At 43.5% G+C, this 14,906-nt stretch overlaps 1 protein-coding gene across 1 annotated transcript in view; it reads left to right on the forward strand.

Moving 5' to 3' along the window:
* Positions 1–481: 481 nt before the first annotated feature.
* Positions 482–14,906, forward strand: part of TENM4 (teneurin transmembrane protein 4) — a gene marked incomplete at its 5' end in the record, with an annotated part of 47,903 nt that continues 33,478 nt past the window's right edge. The window contains 2 exons of the mRNA XM_010022225.1: positions 482–678; positions 5,865–6,742. Of these exons, the coding sequence (XP_010020527.1) occupies positions 482–678; positions 5,865–6,742 (1,075 nt within the window). The remainder of the gene's footprint in view (positions 679–5,864; positions 6,743–14,906) is intronic.

Consider the following 14,906-nt stretch of genomic DNA (forward strand, 5'->3'; position numbering starts at 1 on the left):
TTCAGAAACAGGTGAAATACTACAGATTAATAGGATTATCCTAGGAAAAACCCTTCCATGTTTATCCACCTGGAATTTGATTGACCTGATGGATCTTTCACAGCCTTTCTCATCTCCATTTCTGAAAGGTTCACCAGTGTCACATGTTCATGTGCATGGCTTAGTATTCATACCATGAGCAGTAACACCATGTTTCTGAACATGCAAGACGTGTAGCTGTTAGAAAGCTTTCTCTTTTCAGTGGTTCATCAAATGCCATGTCCTTTTCCATAAGTGAGCAGGGAATTCTATACGGCCTCATGTGCCAGTTAGAAGTGCCTTCCATGAATGGTGCCAGGACAAAGCCTCTGATAACCAGGAGTTACCAATGTCCAACTTTTATCTCATCCCTTTCAAATGCCATAAAATATATTGCTCCCAACCTCATTCTTTCATGAGCGTCAAACCAGACACCAACTTCTATTCACCCCATAATTGTCAGGTTGCTGTTACTTTCTGACTGTCTGGCTTTTGCCCTCCCCAGGCATCACCGTGGACAAGTTTGGGCTCATTTACTTTGTGGATGGCACTATGATCAGGAGGATTGATCAGAATGGGATCATCTCCACAGTGCTGGGTTCCAATGACTTGACGTCTGCTCGGCCTCTCAGCTGTGACTCTGTCATGGACATTTCTCAGGTAAGATGATGTTTTGGTTGGGTTTCTACAAAATAGAAGCCTATGCCTTCACCCTGTCTGCATGTCTGTGTGCCTCCCCATGACTAAAGGGTAGGGGCTCAAGGAGAATTACATCTCTACATATTTTATGATGTGAAAATAGAATCATAGAATCATAGAATAGTTAGGGTTGGAAAGGACCTTAAGATCAAAAAGAAAGAACCTATAAAGAGTGAAAGAAAGACCTACCTGACCTAACACAAAGATGATGAGGGGCCTGGAACATCTCTCTTATGAGGAGAGGCTTTGGGAGCTGTGCCTGTTTAGTCTAGAGAAGACTGAGAGGGGATCTCATGAATGCATATAAATATCTCAAAGGCAGATGACAGGAGGATGGTGCCAGACTTTTTAGTGGTGCCCAGCGACAGCACAAGGAGCAGTGACTAGAAACTAAGACACAAGAAGTTTCACCTCAACATGATGGAGCCTTGGGCAACATGGTCTAGTATGAGGTATCCTCCCCATGGCAGGGGGTTGGAACTGGGTGATCTTAAGGTCCTTTCCAACCTAAACCGTTCTATGATTCTTCTTTATGTTGTGGGTGGCAGAGCACTGAAACAGGCTGGCCAGAAGGGTTGTAGAGTCTCCATCTCTGGAGACATTCAAAACTCACCTTGAACACATTCCTGTGTAACCTCCTCTGGGTGGCCCTGCCTTGGCAGGGGGTTGAACTAGATGATCTCCGGACATTCCTTCCAACCCTAATGATGTCTGTGAACTCAGACATCTCTGAGATTTTAAGGATGTCCCAGCCACAGAAGAGACCTCTTTCAGCGCTCCCAATCAGCAGGGAGGCACAGATTCCTGGGAAGGCAGGTTCCCTTAGGTTCATTTCTCAGGAAACTAGTTGCTTTAGGCTAAAAAGACCAGGCAGCAGTACTCATTTTACTAGGGTTCTGTGCCATGCTCTGTTATTACAACTTAGCTAACCATGGGGTTTTTTTTTCTTTGCTTCCCCCCATCCTAATTTGACCCAGCACAATTTTAGATCTGAATCAAATTAATATCTAGGAAATACTGATTGGAGGCTGTGGTGCCAAAATTAGCAACAGCAGGAAAACAAGAATCTTGAATTGCATCAGATTGCAAATTGGTTGTAGCCACCATCATGCTGGGCTTTTAAGTCCTGCTGCTTAGAGGTGGAGAGAAAAAGAAAGAGAGAATATAAAAATCTCAGTTTGATGACTACTTTACTTCTGGATGGCACAGAAAAGAAATCTGTTACAGCCCAGCACTTGCTTTTGTGGGGCATTGGCCAACCTGTTAAGTTGTGCCAGTTTAGAGATGGTGTCCTTTGAAACCTTTGTGCCACTTGTTTTTTGCCTGGCTACAGGAATGTTGCCCTCTCCTATGAAAATATAGATCATAGCTGGAGGGCTAAGTACTGTTATTCAGCCACAATAGATGTCAATGGGGTTTCCTTTTTGTAACTACCTAGATAATTTCTGTGCTCCCATATGGAATCTGTTCTTCTTGTTTTTCCTTCTAATTTGAAAAGATTATTCTTGCTTCTTTGCAGCTGGTTCCCACTGCCCGCAATTTATGAACAAGCTGAAATTATCAGTTTAAAAGCCCTCATGTCTTCTATAGAAGCAAATTTTGCTGGTTAAAGGCCATCTTGTAGTATGTTTCTCATCTTGCAGGCATAGTATTTTCTTTAGCTGAATTTCAGGGGCAGTTACCACAAGACCATTGTGGATTCAGGCTTTAAAAACTATTTTCTAGCAGGTTAAGTGGCTTATATGTATGACAATGTCATAGAATCATAGAATCACAGAATAGGTAGGGTTGGAAAGGACCTTAAGATCATCTAGTTCCAAACCCCTGCCATGGGCAGGGTTGCCTTGCATTAGACCATATCACCCAAGGCTCTGTACAGTCTGGCCTTGAACACTGCCAGGGATGGAGCATTACCCTGTGCCAGCGCCTCAGCACCCTCACAGGGAAGAACTTCTTCCTTATATCTAACTTGAGTTTCCCCTGTTCCAGTTTGAACCCATCACCCCTTGTCCTATCACTGCAGTCCCTGATGCAGAGTCCCTCCCCAGCATCCTTGTAGCCCCCTTCAGACATGGAAGCTGCTCTGAGGTCTCCAGCAGCTTCTCTTCTCCAGGCTGAACAGCCCTAGTGTTCTCAGCCTGTCACGAGCTAAAATGTACCAGCTAAAAACTTTCTTTCCCTTCATAAAATGACAGGAGCCAATTTTAGATTAACCTCTACTGAGATGGGCAAATTAACCACTGGTTTTCTGGACAAATGCACCAAAGACAGGTTTAACTTAAAAAGAAAAACAAACCAAAACCCAAACCAGGCAAAATAAAACCCAAACCAAAAAGCAGCTTGAGAAATAGCTTTTAATCATTTACAGTGACTAGAAGGGTCTTTTCTGGCAGGTTGACGAGGCTCCCTGGGACATGAGGACATGAAATATTTAGCTGCCAATGTTGACAAGGGATGGTCTTTAAGAAATTGAAGATTCCCTTGTCAGTTCAGAATAAACTCTGCTCTTGATGCTAACTCAAGGCTGCGGAGCTTAAAGACCACTGGAAGGGATGAAGGCATGCATTATTAAAGAGAAAACCACAGGCTATAATGTCTGACTACAGGAAGGGTTAAAATAGGCCAGGAGCTGAGAAAAGGGAGATTTTGCAAGCAGACAACTAGAGTAGAAAGAGCTCAACAGCTGCTTAGCCATGAAAATAAGCTTCAGAAGCTCAGATATTAGAAGGCTTAATGAACTAAATACCTTGTGTCTGATGCTCAAAAATAAAATAAAATAAAATGAAATAAAATAAAATATTGAAAAGGATTCAGACATCAATAAAAGCATTAAAAGTAAAACACAGCTGTAGCAGAGATGTTCAACTCCAGGCTTTAAAAACAGGATTCTCCTGTGTTCCTCTGGTCTCTTCTTGTTCTTGGTTTTAAGTAAAATCACGGTGAGAGATGGTTGCTGGACTTGAGCCTGCTGGCATCTCGTCTTTCAAATAAGGTTGCAAATATAATATTTATAGATGCAAAATAGACCCCCTCCCCCCAACTTACTCACCTCAAACAAATGAGAAACAGCAACTAAGATGGATGGTGGGAGAGGAAGGTTTGAAACAAAGAAACAGGGAGATCCTGGGGCTGCACATCCTTGCTGAGTGTGCTGAGATCCCAGAGCGCATCATGGAATGGTTTTAGACTAAAAGAGGGGAGATTCAGGCTGGATGTGAGGAAGAAATTCTTTACAGTGAGGGTGGTAAAAATCTGGCTCAGGTGGCACAGAGAGGTGGTGGATGCCCCATCCCTGGCAGTGTTCAAGGCTGGATGTGGTTCTGGGCAACCTTATCAAATTGAAGATGCCCCGGCTCATTGCAGGGGGTTGGACTAGATAAGCTTTGAAGATCCCTTCCAACCCAAACTGTTCTATGGTTGTATTCTATGCTGTTGGGTACAGACTAAAACCACACGAGTGCAGGCAGTTCTTTTTCAATCACTTTTCATACCTCTACCAAGGGGAAGATGCACCATTAGGAAAACATTTAAACATTGGTTAGTTGCCTTCAGCACAATGTTGACTCTCTTTTCCCTATGTAAACCTGAAATAAAATAAAACAACTTTTGAAATGTACAATTTACATATATTTCTTAAAATAATTAAGTTGCCCTGATTCTGGTGGTAAATGTTTCTTAGGTTTGGCAACTAAAAGAGTAGATTCACTTGAAAAGACAGTGTACTGCAGAAGTACAGCTAGAGACCTTCTAGTGCTCACTCCCTCATGGTGTTACCAGTCACTTCTTCAGTTTGTTTGGGTATATGGATTATCAGTGTAGAATGATAGAATGGTTTGGGTTGGAAAGGACTTTAAGATCATCCAGTTCCAACCCCCTGCCGTGGGCAGGGACACCTCACACTAGAGCATGTCACCCAAGACTCTGTCCAACCTGGTCTTGAATACTGCCAGGGATGGAGCATTCACAACTTCGTAGGGCAACAGAACTGTGATGTGTCACTATTGCTTGAACCCATTCTTCCACTATGCTAAAAAAGCAAAGTGAAAACCACTCTGAAGATACAAGTATTTTATTCCCTGAATTGAAATTGCCTGCATTTCTTGTGAGTTGCTATTTTGCATTTTTGCAGCATCAAGCAGAAAATCTGTGGTTATAACTTAGACACACACACATGCTGACACAGCTGCCACTTTTGTGTCTATCCCTTCTTGTCATTTACCCAGAGGAGCTTGGCCACTTGTCTGGAAAATCCTTTAGTAAAGGGATCACTCTTTTGTTTGATTGATTTCATAGCACTTCACACAACAAAATTCCCAGTCCTGGCTCTCTGCTACCAGGTCCAGGCTCCACCAATTTAAAAAGCACAGGATTATTTGAAAAGGGGAAATCCTCTTGAATCCCCCTTCTGGAGTAGAGAAGGCTTCAGGGAGACCTTAGAGCAGCTCCCAGTGCCTAAGGAAACTACAAGAAACCTGGAGAGGGGCTTTGGACAAGGGCCTGTAGGGACAGGACAAGGGGAACGGCTTGAACCTGCCAGAGGGGAGATTGAGATGAGCTCTGAGGCAGAAGCTCTTCCCTGTGAGGGTGCTGAGGCGCTGGCACAGGGTGCCCAGAGAAGCTGTGGCTGCCCCATCCCTGGCAGTGTTCAAGGCCAGGTTGGACACAGGGGCTTGGAGCAACCTGCTCTAGTGGAAGGTGTGGCATGGGGTGGACCTGGATGAGCTTTAAGGTCCCTTCCAACACAAACCATTCTGTGATTTTATGAGTCTTCAGATCTTTTTGTTTACTCCTGCATTCCCTGGGCACTGATGCCCCTTCCCACAGCCCCTGATACCTCATACCAAGGTGAAGAAAGAGCTGAGGTGCATCTATCTCTGTCCATCACCCTGCTCCTACCACTGCTGCAATGTGGAGTGATGTATCTACTACACATGAGTGGTAGCTAAGCCCCTTCACTCAGGGTTGTGTCGCCTGTGGCCAGCATATCAAGCAGCTACATTTTCTTTTACCCTTTCTTTTCTTTAATCTATGTTGGAATATCCTCATTGCGATTGATTTATACATCCTCATTGTGATTGGTTTGAAACAATTATGCCATAAAAAAGGGTCTTGCTATAATAATTTCCTTGTGCTGTTCTACCATTAAGGTTCGTCTGGAATGGCCCACGGATCTGGCAGTCAATCCAATGGATAACTCACTCTACGTCCTGGACAATAACGTTGTGTTACAGATATCTGAGAACCACCAAGTGCGCATCGTGGCAGGGAGGCCCATGCACTGCCAAGTGCCAGGCATGGATCACTTCCTCCTTAGCAAGGTGGCAATCCATGCCACGCTGGAGTCTGCCACCGCCCTGGCTGTCTCACACAACGGGGTCCTGTATATTGCTGAGACTGATGAGAAGAAGATCAACCGCATCAGGCAGGTCACCACCAATGGTGAGATATCCCTCGTTGCTGGTGCACCAAGCAGCTGTGACTGCAAGAACGATGCTAACTGTGACTGCTTCTCAGGGGATGATGGCTATGCCAAGGATGCCAAACTCAATGCGCCATCCTCCCTTGCGGTGTGTGCGGATGGGGAGCTGTATGTTGCTGATCTTGGGAATATCCGAATCCGCTTTATTCGGAAGAACAAACCATTCCTCAACACACAAAACCTATATGAGTTATCCTCACCCATAGACCAGGAACTCTACTTGTTTGACACCAGTGGGAAGCACCTTTATACTCAGAGCCTTACCACTGGAGATTACCTTTACAATTTTACTTACTCTGGAGATGGAGATATAACCCTGATCACTGACAATAATGGCAACTTGGTCAATATCCGAAGAGATTCCACAGGGATGCCCCTCTGGCTGGTGGTGCCTGATGGCCAAGTCTACTGGGTGACAATTGGTACCAACAGTGCACTCAAGAGTGTAACAACACAGGGGCATGAAGTGGCCATGATGACTTACCACGGCAACTCTGGTCTCCTTGCCACTAAAAGCAATGAAAATGGTTGGACAACATTTTATGAGTAAGTACATTATGAATATTGTGCTGCTGACTTCATTCTGTGCTCTCTGAACCATGAAGGGTTGATAGAATTTAATTCCCTGGACAGAATTATAGTCCAAATAAAATGGCCAGAACAGAGAATATTGGTTCTCACACAAACACTAAATACTGGAAATAAGTGCATTAGAATTTGAATAACCTCCCTCTATCAAGTCAAGAGTCAGAGTTTCTGCTGAGTTTTAAATCAGCTAAGTCATTTGGACACCTGCTTCTCCTTACACGCAGTCAGGACTGGGTATTTAGGTTGCATGTCAGAGAATTTTTCTTGGCTTTGAAAGCTTTGGAAGTATGAAAGTTCCATCGGATCCTCTTTTTCGCAGCTTTTCACCTCCTTCCCAAGCTGCAGTGTCCTCTTTGAGCTTCTTGGAAAGGGCTGATGTAGAATGACAACTGGCAATGACTAATGACAGCTTGCTCAGACGACAAGTCTGTAATTAATGGGCTGCTTGGTCTCTATTGTTGTCACTGGCCTCACTAAGCTTTAAAAATAGTCTCAGAACTGTTCAAGACCATTCCTGACCCAAAGAGGTTTTTGAGCAGAGAGAAGACAGGATGCATTGAAAACCCAGAGATGCCAGTGGCTTGAGGAGTTGTACTTTTCTGTATTACTGTTAGCAAATCCCTGCTTATAACTACCATGAAGACAACACATTTCTGATTCAAATTGGAAAAAGATAGATAACCAAATGAAGGGCACCTAGAAGGAGGGTCTGCAAATTCATCCTGCTGTTGAGAAGCCTTTTACATCCCTATTCCTCAGTTTCATTTATATTTTCAAGTCTAACCTCTTTGAAACACTCCTTTTAGTGCATAATTTCCCATATGGTTTGAGTGGTTACATGGAAGCGTTCAGCTACCATAATAATAGACCCACTGTAAGAGTCCAATTTGGCTAGAATAGACAGTTCCCAAGATTACAGAGGAAAAAGCTATCAAATAAAGAGACCGAGGGAAGTAAAGCTGCCTAAACCCACATATTCCTGTGTTAGACATGCACTTGCTTTGGGTCCTTCTTTAAAATGTTCCAGGCCCAGTTTCAAATATCTTTGCTTAATACTCACCATTAGTGCTCCTGCCTCAAAAAGAGCTGATGGAAACTCTGTGATGAATCTTTTGAAAGGTTATTTGCATTCCATCAATGTTCTGCTTGCAATTACTATAGCAATATTCCTCAGTGAATCAAAGTTAATACCCTTCCATCTCTCACACTGAATTTGCTTGAGGGAGGCTTTAGGGAGGAAAGATAGTGTGTTTTTCTCTATAGGAGTGGAAGCCTGCTATATTGTTAGGACCATTGTGCTGAATTAAGGAGGTATTTTCTTTTTGCAAAGAACCCAATAGTTCCTTGGGTTGAATAGCTTGAAAACAGATGTAGCCATGGACAGTGAAGCAAACTAAACATTACAGCTAATAATGGTCAGATTTATACCTCAAACATAATCTTTTATTTAAAAGTGTGACTGAAAATATAAAGGAGATAAAACAAGACAGAAGCTAAAATCCAACTTATTCTGTGGATATATTTGCAACAGTGATCTGTTATTTCTTGCTATCCAACAAAATAGAGCATTTGTGAAAGTCATCATTCTGGTCCTTTTATGCACTTCAGAAGAGTCATAAGAAAGCTTTTTAGAACTAAATGGAAGACAGTATTCTCCAGTAGTTGGGCTGTGGAAATCGTGACTAGAGCAAGTGAGCACTAGATGATAGCACAGCATCACTGAAAACAGAACTGGGAATGTGTCTTCAGAGATACCTCATCCAAACCTCTGCTCAGTTATCTCTATTTAAATGTTCCTGACAGATTCTAATGCAACTTTATAGAACTACAGGGTAAAAGTCTGTATCTGAATTAGTTACCTCAGCCTCCTCTTATAGGCAATAGAGAAGCAGGCACTTTCAAGGTGAGTTTCTTATGAGTTATGTCAGGAGATGAGTTGAGTTGGATTCTGAAGGTTTCTCTCTGTAAAGGTAGTCCAGAATCGTTAACTCAGATACAGATATTTATACTGCAGATGTCTAAGATTTGGTCAAATGGATCCTGTCAAAGTCATCTAAGTTACTGATAAATATTACTAGTGATAGCAATGTATTTATGTACTATACTGTTATTGCTAGAAAGCTTTTTTATCTGCTCAGTCTAAGTCTTCCTTGCTTGAATTAGAGACTATCACTATTCAGCCTAGCCTAGCCTAGCCTAGCCTATCCTGCCCTATTCTAACCTGTCCACTAGGGACTTGGAAAGCAGATCAGTCTGCTCTTCTCAGCTGTTAAAAGGACACATCGCATGGCTCAAGAACTTGCTCTGTGATTGCTCTCAAATGTAACCAGCAATAGGGAATCATCCAGGCCAGGTTGGACACAGGGGCTTGGAGCAACCTGATCTACCGGGAGGGGTCCCTGCCCATGGCAGGGGGGGGGAATTGGTTGAGCTTTAAGGTCTGTTCCAACCCAAACCATTCTAGGATTCTATGATTCAATGGGATTGTTTCGGGTGAATCAGGAGGGATTGATTGTACCCTGGTTATGCATAGGTAATGTGGGAAAAAAGTGTAAAATCAGATCATTAAAATGCAAAGATCAGTAAATGAAGGTGAGATACTTACTTATATTGCTTGATAAAGTAGGTTTCATTTAAACTAAATATGTTCCTACACCCTCTAATACCAGGGTACACGTGTAACAGGCCACATCTAAAGAACCGGGCTAAGCATTGATTCTAGAGGTAGTGAGCAAAGCATCAACTGACTCAGTGTGATCCTCAGCATAATTCCATGGCAAAACTGTCAAACTTGTTGCTTGGATGGACAAATAAAATGAACACTCATCCCACTTTTCTTGTAGTGGGTAGTATGAAGCTGATTTTTAACCTGTGGAGCATCAATGAGACTAATACTGTCAGTTCTGACGTTTGCAGTTTATAAAGGACAGTGAAAATTCAATGCTGGTGCAGAAAAACACTACCAAAATGCATTGGTGGGGAGAAAGTGCTCTGTGCTGGAGAACTTGATCTATTTATCTTAGGATGAAGAAGACTGGGAAGTGTCTACATCACAGCATGTCAGCACAAAACTATCACCTACAGAGAGACTCTCAGTCTAGCACAGAAAGGCTTGAGGAGGGAAAGGGGCTGTAAAGCAAAGCTGGAGACATTCCAGTTGCCAGGAAGGCAGGATACTTAAGGCTGAGATTGCTTAACTGTTGGAGTGACCAACCACTACTGTATCTTTGTATCTTAGATCATGACTCTAGAGGTCTTTCTTAAGTTATATTCTCTACCAGACGGAAGATTTGCATGAGTCGAACACGAACTGCAGGGGTAAGTGCAGGCATGGCAGGATGAAATCTAAGTTCTTGGTATCCAAGAAACTGAAGAAGATGCTGTAAACCAAATCAATATTCAATACCTTTAGCTTATTGGTTTGTGTCAGAACATCAGGAAATCTACTGTAAGTTTAAGTGATTTAGATAAAGCCTGTGATGACAAGCAGCTGGTAAGTGCTCTCTGCAGAGTTTTCAGTCCTGGCTGAGGGGGAAAGTGAAGCTTCTATTTCTGTTTTGATCGTGGCCAAGGAATAAAGACATCAAGTCTGACTCTGAGGAGAAACTTCGTTTTTCACAGCACATAATAGTTATTTATGGGCAGGGCAAGCTGGGCACCACTGTTTAAAAACTTGAGAGTAAAGGTAAATTCGGCTGGCAAGGTTACATTTCACTAGTGGCCCCGTGGAGAATGTCTTTCTAAGGTTTACCTTTACCTGACTGTCCACTGAGTACCATAAACCAGATACCAACATGGAAGAGCAGGAGTGACCACACTACATGTGTACACATACAGCATCTCTGGTTCCCCTTCAGTTGTTGCTCTTACCAGGGTATTTAATAGAATCATAGAATCACAGACTGGTTTGGGTTGGAGGGACCTTAAAGCTCCTCCAGCTCCAACCCTCTGCCATGGGCAGGGACACCTTCCACTAGAGCAGGTTGCTCAAGCAACCTGAGTTGTTCTCTGCCTTTATCATAAGGCTGCAAAGAGCTGTGACATACGGGAATGTTGCTGTGATTCTGGAGAGGAGAGAAGGAGGTGGGATGTAGTGATACTAGAGGTCTATCCCCAGGGCACACCAGAAAATCCAGGTCCTCCAAGGGTTCAGGCTGGAGTGGCCCATTGTCCCTTCATTTCTGTAGTAGAAGGAGACACATGCTGTCTTCAGGCAGCAGCAGACTTGCTCACAGCACTTCCAGCTCTTCTTTCACACATCCCACACCGAAGCCTGCTGTAACAATCCTGCTTTATTGGGTTGAGTGCTGAGTAAGGTTCAGTGTATAATGGTGTGCAGTTTCCCTTGCCTTGAGAGTGAAACTTTGCTCCCTGCAGTAATTAGCCTATCCCCAAAGGCCTATCTAGGACTTCTTTGAGGGTTTTAGCATTATAGAGACTTTCTCTGCCTCCTCAGAGTGCTTGACGTTTGCTGTCAATTAATGCAATGCAGCTCAGCTTGTCCAGTAACTGGATTAAAGACTTGCTTTTCCCATTGAACTTGTGACAGTGATAATCAGCAGCAAAGGAAGCTGATCTGGAAACTCTGCCAGGGGAACAGCTTCTTGTTGTTCCACTCCTCAAGTCAAAGACAAAGTGTGGTATGTGACTTCTTGCTTCTTTGTTGTTGCTGCTTTCTCACTCGACCTGATAAAATTGCTACCAGCTTTCATAAAGTTTCTAAGCAGTTGCTATACGTCTGCTCCAGAGTCTGGGAATTCTTATTAATGTATTTGTTTAAATCAAGAATACAGCAATTATCTTGATTAACTCATTGAGATGCTGTCACTGTATATTAATTCAATTTCCCTCTGAGCTGGTGTCAAACCTTCGCTGCATTATTTAGCCCAGATGAAGCTTTTTTGCTTAGGTCCTTTGCATGCCCAATTAGTTTCAAAGGTCACCTCCTCCCATACGGAATTAAATCCTTTCACATCACTCCAGCCAAGCCCAGAAACTCAAAACCTTTTCATGGACTGCCCAAGATGTGTCTCACAGCTGCCTGGAGGGCAAAAGGGTCTTGTGGAGCCAGATCTTCAGATGGGCGGTAAGGGGAGCTTTGACCCGTAACATGGGATGCTGTTCTATAGAGAACCACACTCTGCCAAACCTCACACACTGTAATGTGTGGAAGGTAGGAGCCAGCTGGACTGAGCATGCAGGAGGACCTTGGATGGCTTCCCAGTGACCCCCAGGACTCAGCAGAGGTCCCACTCCAGCACCAGCGGTACCCTGGTTTTGGGCAACTGGGGTAGCAGAACTGGGTGCTGTGGTCAGCATCTACCCCAAGGTGAGCTGCAGACAGTCTGCCTTGCAGCTGACAGAAAGGATTTGAATTTTGTTCTCTTTTAGTCAAACCCAGCGATAAATAACCCTTATTACCTTCAGGGGAGCAGACATTTCTTGACTCTAAGAGCTAGCTGACTGCATTAGTAACATCCCTTTAGCACCTGATGATATCTCAGGTCATACACTTGAGTTTTAGTGGTGTCCTTGGTTTAGTCATTCAAGTGAGGGTCTCTTTCTGCTCCTGCAGCAGACTGTAGTATGAGAAACATCTTTGGCTTTTGCTCCCCATTTCCTTTTAGCAAGGTGGGCCTACAAGGATGCTGGAGAGGGAGTCTTTATCAGGGACTGTAGTGACAGGACAAGGGGGAATGGATTTAAACTGAAACAGGGAAAGTTCAGGTTAGATATAAGGAAGATATAAGGAAGAACTTCCCTGTGAGGGTGCTGAGACGCTGGCACTAGTTTCCCAGAGAAGTAGTGAATGCTCCATCCCTGGCAGTGTTCAAGACCAAGTTTGTCAGAGCACCATGGTCTAGTGTGAGGCATACCTGTCCATGGCAGGGGGATGGAACTGGATGATCCTAAGGTCTTTTCCAACCCAAACTATTCTATGATTCTAAGATTTCTTTGCTCCACAGTTTCTTCATGATAAAATAATAAGATTCTTATTGTTCCCCTGAGGAATTTACAATGAAAATCCAGAAAGTGCCATGATAATATAGTATCTTTCCAGTAGTCTCACTAAGTTGTGAGGTCATGTTTAAGCCATTAGCCTGGCCTGAAATGAATGCCTGGTGTCAGAGTTTAGTTAAGAACCAAGGGAACTACGAGTATCATAAAAGCTAGAGAGAGATCTTCCTCATCTCATTTGGGCAGTCAAAAGATTCTGCAGATGGTGGCTGCAACCTGGCCTTGTGTCATTAGGGAGAGGACTTGCCTCCATACATATTTGTCTCTTATAGATTCATTTTTAATGTTGTGCTTAATGTTGTTTGAAAACGTGTGAGGATGTGGTAGCTGCACATTTGTATAATCATATTTGCAATAGAGTTTGCAAAGGACACTTTGGCACTAAATGCAATATTATTATAGTGAGTTTTTTCTGATCTTGTAGTTTTAAAAGGCTGATGAAATGTGAAAAAGCTAAAATGAGGAAACCCAGAGACTCAGGCAAGGAATTGATTTCTGAATAGACGGTGCTTAGGATGCTCTCTTTTAATTCCCAAGGCCCAGGTCTCTACACAATGGTAATGTGATAAATGAAAGCTCTGAATGTTTACAAGCTTACAATTAGGGCTCATAAGCACCAAATACCATTTTAATTCTGTGCATTGAACCTTAGCTAAATACATTTCCAATTGGGAATGGATGGCAACGGCTTCCTTTGCTGGCCTAATAATTGCCACTGTAATGGTAAGCACTGAGTCTCTGCAGCAGGTTTGAATGGGAGGCAGCATCTGTGTTAGCAGGTGATGAATTCATTGCTCGTAGTGGCTGCTGTGTGCACTCCCCTGTTTCAGATATTCCTTAATTCTGGTGCTTTCAGAGCATTTGGAGAACACAGAAGTCTTGGGCTGTGATGAAAACCAGCCCAACTCCTAAATCCCGACACTGTGGAAACAGGCCTAGGCAGCTTAGCTGCAAAATGAGGTGACTAGGAGAGATTTATCTCACTGCAAATACCAGGGCACACCTGCAGCTATATGAGCCAGGAACTTGGCCTTCCTTTCCAAGCTGAGAATGTGCCCTAGAAATGCCTTTATAGGGCTAAAAGCAGAGATAGAAGGAACCACCTCATTTAACTCATGAAGCACATTATCTCTTTGGGATGTACAAACCTTCAAGCTGATGCATCCGGGGAGACTGGGAGTATGTGACAGATGATATCAGGTATGTGCTATGTGATCTAAATGAAGGGAAAAGGGGAAAATGCTCCAGAAAAGGAACTGCTTGCCAAGAGGAAAATGCTGTGTGTGTCCGTGCTAACTGGCTTCCCGCACCTCCTTTTGCATTGGGCTGGCTGAAAGGAGTTTTTCTCTGGACACGGGTATTTTACACTTCATCTGCCACCAGATAAAAATAATAATAGAAATGGGAACAGTGTAATTGTGCTGCCTTCTCCCATTCCTCCCTGTGTAAGGCATGACCTTGCAGCTGCAAATAAGGAAGCTGTCACCCCAAGGCGAGTGCTTGGAAGGTCCCTTTTTCACTGCTGGGCAGAGAGGCAGCAGCTCTTGCAAAGGCAGAAAACACAGATGGTCCAGGTTACTTCTGATGGAAGCTAATGGGGTGACTAAAGAGGTGCCAAAAGTCTAATGTACATGTGCAGACATCTTAAACCAATTCCAGCACACCATTCCAAGCTGTTCTGGCCCAAAAGAAACCTTACTTCTCAGGGTCCGAAGTCCCAAATGGAAGTCCTTGCTCTTGGTGAAGTTCTACCTTGTCACGTAAGTTTTGTACAGCTGTAAAAACGTAACTGTGTAAAATATATGTGTTGTACTTAGCAATTTTGACTTTAAAAGAGAAATGTGCACTCAGAGGGCTAGGCATCATCACTCTCTTTCATGCTTGGCGCTGTTAAGCTGGGCATCCACAGGTTTTTGGGGCTTTCTTTGGAGCAACAAAGTAAGGTTTGCATGGAGCACAGGTTTCTCAGTGACTCTCAGCATGGTGCTGAGTGTCATTCAATCAGGATAAAATACAGCTCACAAGACGTTGACTCAACACTTAAATGGAATAGCTCCCATGTCCCTCACATGGACAAGCTCTCTGCCCCCATCCTGGGTTTGCT

Source organism: Nestor notabilis, unplaced genomic scaffold, assembly GCF_000696875.1.
Source record: "Nestor notabilis isolate BGI_N333 unplaced genomic scaffold, ASM69687v1 scaffold1859, whole genome shotgun sequence".
Taxonomy (NCBI): Eukaryota; Metazoa; Chordata; class Aves; order Psittaciformes; family Psittacidae; genus Nestor; species Nestor notabilis.